Source organism: Sturnus vulgaris, chromosome 5 (genome assembly GCF_052056855.1).
Source record: "Sturnus vulgaris isolate bStuVul1 chromosome 5, bStuVul1.hap1, whole genome shotgun sequence".
Taxonomy (NCBI): domain Eukaryota; kingdom Metazoa; phylum Chordata; class Aves; order Passeriformes; family Sturnidae; genus Sturnus; species Sturnus vulgaris.
The window spans coordinates 8,809,964-8,823,557 of NC_142247.1; the positions used below are offsets into that span (position 1 = coordinate 8,809,964).

The following is a 13,594-nucleotide window of genomic DNA, read 5'->3' on the forward strand; positions in this document are numbered from 1 at the left end:
GGTTTGGGACTGTTCAGGTTTTTTATTAGATGGAGATCATTTCTTTAACAAACATCCATGCAAAGAGGCAGAGGTGGTGAAATGTCTCTGAGCTCCTCTATCTGCATAATAATAGCAGATCCAGCACAGGGATGCTGTGTCTCCTTGCTAGATAAATTCCCAACTGGCTTTTTCTGGTGGCTGCTGGGAGCACATTCACTCAGGGAAATAGGAGGTGGACTGTGTGGTTAAAATGATAATGGAGTTTATACAGCAAACCCCAGCTATCACTGGCTCACTGGAGGTGGCACTTCCTACTGTGCTCCCACCCAGCCCAGCAGCATTTTGCAAAATAAATTCTTCCAACAAAAGCCAGGCATGCTTGAGGAAGATGGCTTTGCAGGGAACAGTTTGATACTGCACAGTAATAGTTGTAATGATGCAATATTCTTAATTCTCAGGACAGCAAATATTGGAAAGCAGGCTTTATGCTGGGGAGCAAAATCCTTGAGGTAAAATGGAACACAGCTTTTCAGATGTTTCAAAGGTTTCAACTGTTTTCAGTAGCCCTACATGAAAAAATGGCATTTTTAAGCAGTAACTATGAGGCAGTCAAAACAAAACCCACGTAATTCACAAAAATGCCTTAAATTAAATCTGTGTAGCTGGCTAAGGGGAAAGTATTCTCAAATATTACCTAGAGCAAGCTTTTTTTGTTTGTATTGTCAAAGCCAAGGATTTAAACCTCATTGTCACTGGTAATTCTCACTACTACAAAGCAGCAGGGGTAGCTATTTATACCTAATGCACTGGTATGCTTCCTCCCCACCCTCCAGTAATCATTTTTCATTTTCCAAATCAAATTAATTGTTGGGAATAGCTTGGGTGAGTGACAGGATTTTGTTTTCTTTGAAATAAAAATCAAATCTTAGCTCTCTTTTCTTTCCTTGTCCTTCTGTATGTGTGAGCAACCAGCAAATCAATGAAGTCTCTGCTTTCTAGTAAGAATAAACAGTTTAAAGGAACTGGCTGTGATGCTCCTGTTTGTTTTTGACTTGGTGATAATGGCAGTCTGTAAATCACTATCAGCGTTTTAACAACATCTATGGAAATTCCAGAAGCATTTAATTTGCTCCTTGGTATATAAAAGCTGTTCCTGCTGAGCATAATGTGCTGAATATAATCCTTACTCAATTACTAGAAGCACATCATAAAAACTGTTGAAACTTGCTGAGGGAGCTGTAACACACCCAATCCACTGATTTACTTCCTTTGTCTTGTACATTTAACTGTTTTCACAATTGCAGGTGCAGTTTGAGAAGGGGACTGGGTTGCAATTATTAGTAATTTTACATATTTATGTATTTTTAAAGCTGCTCTTTGTCCTTTTTCTTTCTGCAGTACGTTCCATAAATTTTAGCACGGTGGAGTGCAATTGTAGTCTCCTACAGTTGCAAAACCCCTAAGAATTACTAAAGTGGTGCTTTAATGAAAATGATCCTTTTTTACTTTAGAGCTGATGTGCTTTGTTATATAAGCTCCAGAAATGCACTCTGGCACATGAAGTAAGTGACATTTTTGTAATGGAGGATTTCTCATCCTTCCTTTAAAATTTGGCTTTAAATTTTTTTTTTACTGTTTAGCTATATTCCTACAGCACAGTCTCTAGTCTGAGGCTAGTGATCTGATGCTGAAAGGATAATTTCTGATGTTAAAAGGTACCTGCTGTGTATAAATGCCAAGGCTTCAGTTGGATATCAAGGACTTTGGATGAGCCAAAGAGGACAGCAAGTTCTGGACAGGAAAACTGAAGGAAAAAAAAATAGCTGAGGAAAACTAAAGCTCGAGGCCAGCAGGACAGATCAAGAACTCTTTCTGTAAAAGGCAGCAATCTGTCCCAAGAGGTGATGTCAAAAATACTCCCTTTTACTAATGGGAGAGTTGAAATTTCAGCTTAGCACCCTCAGTATTTTGGGAACACTGGCAATGATGCCTCCTAAACAGCAGGTGTCAAAGAGACTTGAGAGAGTGCTTAGAAAATCTAAACTCTTCTGGGGAAATTGTCCAAATCCTTCAGCCTGGAAGCCAAGAGCAAATGAAATCTCTTTCCCCTGAGAACTGTTGGTCCTGCCTTTTTGTACAGAGCAAACTGAACTGTGTCTGCCTCAGCTGGGGAGGAGAGCCATGTGGGACAGAGTACTTGATGTGTCAAAGTCAAAATGTTGCTTTCTTTCTGCTCAGTTGAAGTTTGGCCTTCTCAGCTTGCCTTGAGTAGTGGAAAGATTATGTTTATTTCTTAGCAGTCTCTATTCAGTGTCCCACACTTCCCTCTTAAATATCTGGTATGGGCAACTGCTGGAAATGTGATGCAGACTAAATGGAACATGTATTGATTTATGCAATGGCCCGTGGTTTTTTTGTGGTGTGGTTTGGCTTCTTGGGGCCTCTTCTCATCTTTAAATCCATTCTTTGGGTTACAGACACTCTCTTCATTTTACCCTTGTACAGACTATGGAGTTCTGGTATCTGGGGATTTCCTGCAGATGGAAAGGAAGCCACGAATTTTGAAGCTATTGAAATACTCGGAAGTTCAAATCTCTACAGCTCTTCCAGACACCCTTTGAAACACTAAAGCAAGTTTTATTACACAGATTAGTTTATGTTACACTCATTTATTAAAAGCTAAGGACATCTTTATAAAAACTACTGTATATAAAGATGACAGCAGTGCAATAGCAGTGTAAAACACATTTTTGGTTTACTTGGCAATCACTTTAGAAAGACAACATGATTCATAATATGAAGTCAGAGAATGCTGCAAAAAATAGGACCGGATTAGACCAGAAACTAGATTAGCAAATCACTGGACACTGGCACGTATTGATTTCAAACATCAAGTGTTATGTAAACAGTATTATCATCAATGTATCAATAAACAGAAATCACTGCAACCCTAGAATTTCTAGTTAGCTTAATTAGCCTAAAATAGTCTGCTGACTATCAAAATAGACTATTGTACTGTATATATATTATCTTCTTAGTAATTTACTACTTTTGTAAAAGGAGGACTAGAAGAAATGCCTGTCTTACAGAAGAGAACTTTTGAGGCTGAGAAAAGGTGTTTTTTCCCAGCCAGTGGTTGAGGTTTTGTTTGTGTTGCTTTATTTTCTACACAATCACAGGCGGTGGAATAGAACTGACTTTAAAAAATCATTTTGACGTGTTAACTTCACCGCTTCTTCAAGTGGACAGTCCTCATACAGAAATTACAGCTGTAGTAAAACTATAAAAAACAGTTGTCTAAAATAGCTGCTACAATATGCTGAATTATACATTAAGAGGCCAGATTATTTTCACTCTGTTTTTTGTAAAATCCATAACCAGGCACGAAAGATGGTTAAATTACAACACCAAGTCCTGCACAAGCTTTATAACTTATCTTTTTATGTCCTACATTATACACAGCAATTACTAAGAAGTTGGACACAGTTCTCAGCGAAACAGAAGAGAAGAAATTATTTGGACAGGGGAAGAGACTTCTGGAGCAGGAAGGTCATTAACAGCCACTGAGACAGACAGCTGCCACTGTCACATAGGGGGTATAATGTATGCACTTTTGTAAGAGTTAATTTCAGATCCCTCATTTTTCCAAACATATCAGGGTGGACATAGAAGAAAATACCATTATTTTAGTCCAGATAATTTCTTTTAGCAAAGGAAACATGCACTGCAGTTTATTTGGCCCACCATAATTTTGACCAAGTAAATGCAGGGGGATATCAGAGCACAGCCACAGAGTGCTCTGCACAGCTGAGGTGTTCGGGTGGCTGTTTGTGTGGCCAGTGCTCTTCTCCAGTGCCCCTACACCAAGGAAGAAGGGCTGATAGAAATGGTGGTAGGGAAATAAGTAGTGCATTATTTCCCTTTAATTTAAGGCCCAACCAGCATTATTCAGGATCTTTTATTCGGCTAAAGTAGAGAGACTATCAGGTGATTGTAACAACACAATTGATGAAAAATTGTCCACCAGCTACGACATGGATTTATCATAAATTAATTGGTAGGCAAAATCAGAATTTCAGCCAGAGAGTATCTACCTTATATTGACTGGCTCTCTATAGAGAATTAAAGAAAACAAACAAACAAAAAACACATCGATTACAAGGTATATGTGTACTAGAAGTAAAGCATAAAACTGCTCATTAATAACGCACAATTCCCAAAGGGAAAAAAACCCTTACAAAATACAGTAAGTCACACAAACCAGTATCTAATACAAATTCCTTTATGAACATAAGCTTTTTCCAAAGCTCTCTGTGGCAGTCATCACCTCACAATGAAAGAAGGTGCTGGGAGAAGGTAAAAGGACCAAGCAGTTACTGCAGGGGGCCACAGTGGTTACTATGGATACTTTTTTGGGTGTCTGCAAGGGGTTATGGACCTTGGAGCCAACGAGGAATTGGGGAGGAGGCATGATGGCATCACCTCCAGCTACTCGGTTTCCTTTGCTTTTTGTGGAGAGTTCTTGAGGTGTAACACAGGTGTGACACCCCAGGTGCCCTGGGGCAGCTCCCCATGGTCTCTGCAAGCTGGGCGAGTGAACAGGAGCTCTGTGATGAGTGACAGTGGGCCAGGCTTCAAGCTTTCCCACGACAGGATAGAGTTTAATGCCTGCAGGGTGCCACTCCCACCTGTGAATTTGATGTTTTAGGCACTGCCTGCCCTTACTCAGTGATACCCAGCGTGTTTTGTTGCTGGTTTACAGAGAAAAGGGGCATGTGCACGTTGGTATTCTACTCGGACTGGGCTTTATTTGAAAACTGGGCTTCCACTCCTGTGGTTTCCAGCCTTGTTGGGTCCTCCAACACTATTTATTCCTTGATGGTTTTAGTCACATCCCATCCTGAACTCCAGAAGCTGTGAACTAAGTCAAACCACTGAGACGAGTGTCCCCTTTGAGTTCAACAGAAGACTAAAATTCATTCAGCCAAAGAGGTACAAAAGGAACATTTGATTATTCATTAACGAGGTGTTCCTCATGTTGTGGTTACATGGTAAAATGTGTGGTTATTTGAAAGTTACTGAGATTTGCAGGACAAAATATTAGACACGAAGGATTAAATTGGCATTATCACGGCTTTGTGTTATGATTTCCAGATGAACTCCTCTGCTTGTCATTGCCAGGTTCTCCATGCAAATATCTTAAATAACGGGAATTTCATGGGATTTGCTCATGCAATGGATACTGCATGATTTTAAAATAACCCTGCCCTGTGGAAAGTTAAGTCGACCTATTACAACCCAGTGATCAAGTGCTCCACATAATTCTGTGGCAGTCATTGCCTTTCTGGCTTGCAAACGGATTCTGAGACTTGTGTGGGGTAAACTCTGCAGCCAGTCAGTGGCTGAGGGAATTGGACCATTGCCTTGTAAAGCTGGGGGACAATGGTATTATTGCTTTTGAAATATACAGTTTGTTGGGGTTTTTTTCTGCTTCTCTTTCAGCTTCAGGGAGTATAGGGGTGGAATGGTGTTGCATCCTAATAAAGTTGCCCTCTTCAAGAACCTGAATTTAAGATGGGCTCGAATGTCTTAGCAGAATCATTGTCAGTGATCTAAAAACGTGCATTATGGTTGAAGTGGTTGCTACCCTGCAGTCTGACTCAATGAAAGGGCTCTGCTTACATTTGCAATGCATAGGACTAACATGGCTAAGAGTGATGTGGATTGCCAGCATCTACCCTATTGTGACAGAATGTTCACCAGAGAACTTTGGAAAAACTCACATTCAGGATTCTGACACTTAGGCTGAGATTAGGCTCAAATGGCAATTGATGGATGGGGAGGTGAAGAAAAGTTATCTACCAAAGGTTTGTCTTGTGGTCATTTTCCACCTTTGTGTGGATTTGCCAGAGCAACTTAATTTTTTTTCTGCTGAGCATTTTCTCAAACATGATGCTTTATTTCAGAGATAATAGTGTCAGTCTGGAATTAAAATATTGCTTACAGACTACTTTCTCCTGGAGACTCTTTCTGTATCATTTGCCTTGTTTGAATGGTGTCTGTCTTCAGGTGACTTAATCTTCCTCTTGTAGTCTTTCTCTCTCCTGCTTATCCGTAATTTTTTCAGCTCTTGTAATTTAGTTGATTTTCTTGAAAGCTGCTCCTTGAAGTCTGGTCTTACCTCTCCCATCTTGAGGCACATCAATAAAATTTTCTGGAAGATATAAAGCACAAATGGTTTCTATAATGTTTCAGGAGCACCCAATACCTAAGTATTTCCTGTAAAGAAAAACTTGTAGTATTCTCAGCTGCATTTAATTAATTAAGATTTAATTAGTGGAGACAAGAAAGAGGAAGGAAAAACATGAGGAAGAAAGAGGAGGTGCTAAGAGGCCTCTACCTTCCCTTGTTAGTTCTGTTTGGTCTGGTATGACCTGATGTGCTATGGATGGCTGAATTCTCCTTCTTTTTTTTTGATTCAGCATAGCCAGAGTGGGAGGCTAAGCTTGTTTCTCCCTGCTCATATTAAACTGGTCCTGGCTGCTTACTCTGACACTATTCATTTCCTATGATGAGAAAATGTGCTTCTATTTCCATACATATATATGGGTAAATAATACATTTATGTGCTTTCCTCACGGAAGTGTTGTTAGTATTACTAAGCTTGTTGCTTGCAGTGCCTTCTGGACATTACAGCTGCTTTAAATCTTGTGCAGAGTGTGGAACTGGCTGTGGGATCCATCCATAGACAACTAAGGCAGGGTGGAAGGGAGTGCATTAATTAAAAAATATATCTTTGCTCAAGAAGGTAACAAGTGCAAGATGCTGGGCAGTGCAAGGTTGGGTATGCAGCTGCCTGAGTCATAGCACAACAGTGTTACCTTAATTCAGATTGAGGCATTTTCCACAGTACTGCCAGCCAGGGAGGACCTCCAGGCAGAAATATGAGATTTTCTTACAACTCTGAGGGTTTAAGCCTTCACCCAAAACTCAGTCACATGAGACCTGCCAAGGTTTGACAGCTAATTCTTTTCTAATAATCAAATAGCCCACACAGCCTCACTCATGTCAGAAATACAAACAAAACAAAACAAAAAGCTGATTTATTCTGTCACTGTCCTCCGTCACTGTCCTTTTTTGATCCTGGTAGAAATCCATATTAACACAATATGCACACCTGCCTCTTGTAAGGTCTGCATACAGATGATGTTTAAAATGAGTTATTCATATCTAGAAGAGAGTCTCAGGAGACTTAGCTATAACTAATTAAAAAAACACCTGGGGAGAGACAAACTGAAGACTATGAGTGCATATCATGGCTTGAAGGCACCTCTGTCCTTCACAGCACCTTCAGTTGTTTCTTCTCACTCTTTTGTAAATTGACACTTGTGCTTCCCCTCCTGTGAAATGCTTTACTAACCAGCTATCTGCATAATTTAAATCACTAGACTGTTTGACAGGATGCAGCTTCTTTTATTTGTCTATCTTTGCTTTTTAATAAATGCTTAGGGACGAAGCAGATAGAGCAGGCATGTGTGTGTCCCAGGACAAAGTGCAATTTTAAACGTGCCAGACCTATCAGCCAGTTACTCGATTCTTCTACCTGAGTGTCCCAAAGTTGCTGCTGGCCAGTTCCTTCTTCAGGTTAATATAAAATCAAGAGTGTCACCCAGGTGGTGTAAAGTGAGAATTACTGGAGTTCCTGGACCCAAAGACCATAGCAAAGTTCATGAATATTTGTCTGCAGCACAGAAGCTAAAATATGACTCCTGTGAGTAGCTTGGATTTCCTGCCAATTCCTCTCATCTGTCTGAAGCAATGGGAGAATGAGTGGGAGGATGTGGACAGCAGAGCCAGCAACACACAGACCTCACTCAGCTCTGAAAGCCTCTTACAGCAAGCAGGAAGAATTCACCCTGCATTTTCCAAGCTGGATGAGTCTGGGCCAAATCCACAGCTTCTCCCTGAAACCAGACCCTGACAGGACAGTTGCTAGGCTAAAAGCTCCTCTTCCCCCTACAAAAAATGAAGTGAGGAGTGTGATTGATTTATTGATTGATTGACTGAAGGCTGGAGCAGTAAGGCTGAGAGGTACTGCTTCAGAGCATTTTGCAATAGCAGGATTCCATAAAAATACCTAAGAAAGATGAATGCTAATTTCCATGTCCAAGAGTGTTATATTCCAGTCTCCCAACACAGCATGCTTGGCAAGAGAAACCCTGTGTTTGTCACTTCTGGTCACTTCTACAGGGTTTTAATGCACTTAGAGCTGAAGCCTGTGCTCTGGAGGTGGCTCAGGTTGCTCCTTTTCCCTGGCAGAGGTTATTGTCACTGTACAGCACCCAGTCAAGCCACATCAGCAGGGGGGAAATTCAGATCAGATATTGGGAAGAAATTCTTTACCATGAGGGTGCTGAGACCCTGGCACAGGTTTCCCAGAGAAGCTGTGGCTACCCCTGGATCCCTGGCAGTGTTCCAGACCAGGTTGGATGGGGCTCTGAGCAACCTGGGATAGTGGAAGGTGTCCTTGCCCATGGCAGGGGTGCAGGGGGTGGAATTGGATAAGCTTTAAGGTCCCTTCCAACCCAAATCATTCTGTGATTTTCATTGCCTGACAAGGCAGCAGCCAACTAAAAGATTGCCTCCTCCTTGACAGCAATAATTGCTTGGTGGCTCAGTTCTGCTGGAATGAACACGTACTTTAGTAATGAAGGAGTGACTCAGAGGCAAGTTTTTCCAGAGATTTCTGCCACTTTTCTAACAAATGAGGTGAACAGTTGCCACATTTACCATTACAAGGCCTCTGGTTAAGTTGGTGTTGACATAAAAACACCATCCATCACCACACCCCTCCAGGCCTCAGATCCAGTCTGGATCCAGAACTTACCTGAGCTGGGGCTCACAGCTCACACGAAAGCAACCAGTCTCTGCAACTGTTCAGGTTTGGCTCTGGCACAAAATGGCACTACACTGATCTGAGCAGGCCTGCTGTGATCTGCATCTGCTCTATCGAGGTTCTGCTGCAGTGCCTTCCAGTCTGGCCAGTGGGATGGGGAGAAAAGCTTTTTCTCTCCCTGGTCACAGGCAGAGCTGGGATGCCAGGCTAACAAACAGCTTTCTGCAGCAAGGAACCCTTGGTGGCTTGTTACAGGAAATAGGAATGTGCCCTCCTTCCCCATGAATGGAAGGACAAAGCACAATGCACAAGACTTTGTAAAAGCCTCACCAGACTGAAAGGAAGGACATGAGAAATTAATTGCAGGACAGGCACTAAATGAAAAGCCATTCAGTTGTCTAAATATATTTCAAACCAGAAAGAAACAGAATATAATCTAATCCCTCTGCCTGTGGAGTCTTCCAAAGAGCAGGGAAATAATTTTCATAGTTTGGCATCTGTAGACTCCTATGGCTATGTTATACAGAGCATGTAACATTATATCCAAAAATATATACTGTAAGGTTGCTTGGGTTACCGACACTAATTCTTAAAAGTTGCAAAGTTCCAGAATAAATGCTGCTGGTTCAATCTCAAATTGGCCATCGTGTTTGCATGAAAGAAAGTAGAAAGTCTTAGACTTTTTAGGTGGGGGTCCTCATAATTTTTTTCTTTTTGTGGGGGGAGAACATCAAAATAGCTGAATGATTCAGGTTTTCCCAATGCAGAGGAAACATCAACAAGAAAAATTTGCTTCAGGTTGGCTCAGTACTGAAGAGATTGAATGTTCAGGGTTTTTTGAATTGACAAGGAACAACTCAGCATTAAGCACGGCCCTGGGTGCTGCTACCTTGCCATAAAGGAGCATTGGATTTGCCTCTATTTTCACCCCAAGGCTGAATTACCTCACAATCAATTTGTGAGGACCAATTTGTGATCCTTTTGATGGATCACAAATTCTCCTCTGGTCTAGCTGTGGAATGCATCCCAGCACCTGCATGAGGTTCAGATGAGAGGAGGAACTTAAGTGGTGGCAAATCCATTTTTGTCACAGCCACTGTGTTAAATGACCACCATCACGATAGCCACTGCTAATATTTCTAAATAATAGCTGGCTCAGGGAAGACAGGCATCTGGTGCTGAAGAGTTTAAGCAAAGTCAGGCACTGGAAATGTTCAACTTGAAAAACTGATTGAAATTTCAACTCAAGTGCTGTTCCTACCACAGCTGACAATTCTGCGAAAACGGAGAGAAATGTCAAAATATATTTGAAAGCAAATACCTCAGGATGGTGTTCAGGTTTAAATGGAATAAATGTACAATACAAGCCCGATTCACCAGAGTTAAACAATGTTGCTTTGCAGGTGGGAAGAAAGCATTTGGATTATTTAAATTTCCCTTGCATTATGCTTCCAGCAGCGTATTTGCTCACGCTTCAAGGAGCTCACATCAGCACAGTGTCTGTGAGGTCAGACACAAGGTGTGAATGCCACCTGTCAGGCTGTTCTCCCTTCCAACGAGGAAATGCAGGTGGGAAACAGGCATGTGCTTCCTTCCACTGCTCCTTCACAGCTGAGTCGCTTGTCTGTGTAATGGGAGCTAATTATCACCTAAGGGCATCATGAGTTAAAAAGGTGATTGCTGGCAGCTGTCTCAGACACTGCAGCATTCGCTGGTTACAAGGGATTACTAGAAAGGCTCGCTAGAAAGCATCAATTTGTGAAGCAGCACAATTTTAAACAAGTTTCCATCTGAATAGTTTGTTATGAGTGCTGGTAAGTCTGCTTTTTAAATGGCTCACCGCATTTCTTAAGAATCTCACCTCTTACAGACCAGTTTAAGCTTGTGCAACTCCCATAAGGGCTCAGGAGATAAAACCCGAACTGCACATTGCATCACATCACTTCTGAGAGCTGCTCCCTGCTTCTGGAGGAACTTTAGACACTTTGGGAAGATCCTGTGTTCCCAAGGGACAGGCTGGCTTGGGCAGAGAGAGCTGCTGGCAGAGGTCAGGCAGGTACCTGGTGGCCAGGTCCTGCAGAGGAAGGTTGGTGGGTCAGGGGAGGTGCAGGGCTGCTCTGTCTCACAGGGACAGACAAGAACTTGAAACATTTAAACTCCACTGCTGCTTATTTTCCAGATAAATCTGAAACCAACACTAAGACCTTCTAATGAACAGCAGCTGTCTACCTCCACTGGTGTGCACTCACCCATGACATTGGGCTATCACACCAGTGGAGGGGCTTTGCTTGTCTCTTTAAATTACTTTTAGATTTGATTCTGTGACTTTTTGTTGCTAATACTGAGTTCAGAGATGTTTTCAGAGGAACACTTTGCCTGTAGGATGTGTTTGGGCTTCACACTGGTAGGCTCAGTGGTTTGGACTTGTGTCTAGGGCAGTGCTGGGAAAAAAATTGCAACCAGTCTGGAATTGGTTTTGATCAGCCTGGCTTTGGTACAGCACTGTGGTCACACTATCAAAGATGTGGCTGCTCTTTTGGGAAGTGAGGCTTAGGATCTACTTGGATCCAAGGCCTGTCCTGCAAATGGATGCAGGAGGAGATTTGGCACCTGGAGTGAGCCTGGAGAGCTGCTGCAGGCAAGGACTGGCTTCCTCCAGCTCCTTCCCCTGAACTTAAAACAGCATAAAACAGCAGCTGGCTCAGCTTCTGTTATTAATATGGCTGCCTGGCCAACAGACTGAAGCTAAGAGGGAAAACTGGTTTCCTGTAGAGTCTCTGGAATATCTGTAATTGTACAAATTAAATACATCTTTTGTCCCATCAGCAGGGTTGGGTGGGAGAGGAATGAAACCACACAGGATACAATTTTCTCTGTTTTTTCACTAATGGCCATATTTTACAATGTTCACTTGCAAAGAGCAGTGATGTGAAACCAATTGGGTTGCTAACATAAATAAACATTACTTACTGTAAGTAATGGTTTCTGAAGTAATCCTATGCTCCTGAAAATCAAGTATTTTTCACTTAGTTGCAGTGTTTTTCATTTGGTAGTTCCTGAATTGGTTGATAGTCCTGAACACTATTCTGGAAAGTAAAAACATCCAGGAGAATTTCTGAGGTTTGTTTTTATTTTAAGTGGTAATATGAAGCATTCAAAGTTTGATTTACAAGTTTTGAATGGAGGAAAAGATGAAGATCTGAGGACATAAACTGAAAGATGATCACTGAAAAGCTTTGTTTTTTCTCACTGAAGAGCTGCAGTCTGACTTTCCATGATCTGAAATGTTTTCTTCCTCCTCTTATGGTTATTTCAGAAAAATACTTAAAACATCCCAGGCCTTCCCAAGTGTCTCAAAAGAGTGGATGGCCAATTACAAGTAAAACTGAAAATTAGTTGGACTTTATTTATGAAATCTCTTGTCACTACCAGACTGCCTGAATCAGGTATGTCACTTGAGGCTGAAATTCATCTGTTTGATGAATTTTCCTGCTAATATGTGGCAATCCTTAAACAGCTGATATACTTGAACCAAAAATTTTTTGCATGGTTCACAAAACCCCCCAACCTGGTTTTGCTATGTAAATAGTCTGAGCTGCTTTCAGGTTTTTTCAAGACCCCAAGCTGAACGTGGGTATCATGTGAGGAGCTCTAGAATAATTATTCCACTTGAGGCTGTGCTCATTTTCACATCTTTTTCATATAACAGAGTGACCAAATAACTTTAATAGCACTCCTGTCATAAAGGAAGATATTTGAAAACAGAGGAACTATTGCTAGAGCCAAGTGAGGTTTTTTTTTTGTCTGCTTCTTTAAGGTCCAAGTGTGCTGCTTTGGAAAGGAGATTTATTGCTCTGTGTAGTGCAATTTAATGGCGTTTTTAAGATTTAAAATTTAAGATTTAAGGTTTTTAAGATTCTTTAAATTTAAGATACTCCAAGTGGGTTTCATCCCGCCTAACTGCAGACATCAGAATGGTAAGATGGGTTAATTTCTAGAGAGTTGTGTCAGGGTCCTTTATTGTCAACAGAAAGCAACTGCAGAACTGCTCTATTCCTCCTCACACAGGCTCCAAAATAAACTGATAGTGCAGGAACCTCAGAGTCCCAAGCCTAACTTAGGAAATGAGAAGCCCCACTGGCCCAAAAAACTGAATTATAAAAATGTGCAGCACTAATAGAGATTTCTCTTAACACCATCTTCACTCTCACACTGCCACATGCAAATATACGATTTTTCCATGTAAATATATGCAGCTCTATTTTACAATCCAGTACCATTAAGTGGAAGAGTTTCTGTAGTCTCCATGTTCTGGTTAGAAAACTTCTTCCCTCAAGTTTATTCACGACCAGATTTGATGAAGGGACCTGTAACATCCCAAAAGATTCTGATGGAAAACCCACAGCCTGTAGGTATTTCCTCGAACACAGCTACCTCTGGAAAGAGAAGCAGATTCTTATCCTACAACTGCATGTGCAGTCCTAGATTTTTTTCCCCCCTATCTCTCAAACTCAGTGGCAGGAAAGAAGAGATGCTGCATGTTCCTGTGGGTGGGGTAATAGATGGGCACTCTCTGGAGCAGGGCTTGATCCTCAATTTGATCTTGATTTGATTGGTACTGCTGTAAAAGCTCTTAAAAAAAAATAAATCTGTGAACTTGGATTATTTCTGTATCACTGGTAAGGACAGAGCTATCTCTGGTTTCAGCTCATCCCA

General features: G+C 41.4%; 1 protein-coding gene across 5 annotated transcripts in view; it reads right to left on the reverse strand.

Moving 5' to 3' along the window:
- Positions 1-2,631: 2,631 nt before the first annotated feature.
- The window catches only part of SHISAL1 (shisa like 1), a 71,484-nt gene continuing 60,521 nt past the window's right edge, over positions 2,632-13,594 (reverse strand). For 3 of the 5 annotated variants that reach the window (XR_015803675.1, XM_088164801.1, XM_088164800.1), the window contains one exon: positions 2,632-6,196. Coding sequence is in view for 2 of the 5 variants with exons in the window: in XM_088164801.1 (XP_088020927.1) it covers position 6,196 (1 nt within the window). In the remaining 3 variants the exon portion in view is untranslated. Of the gene's footprint in view, positions 6,197-11,848; positions 11,965-13,594 lie in introns of all 5 variants that reach the window. The other 2 variants (XR_015803677.1, XR_015803676.1) reach the window with 1 other exon arrangement.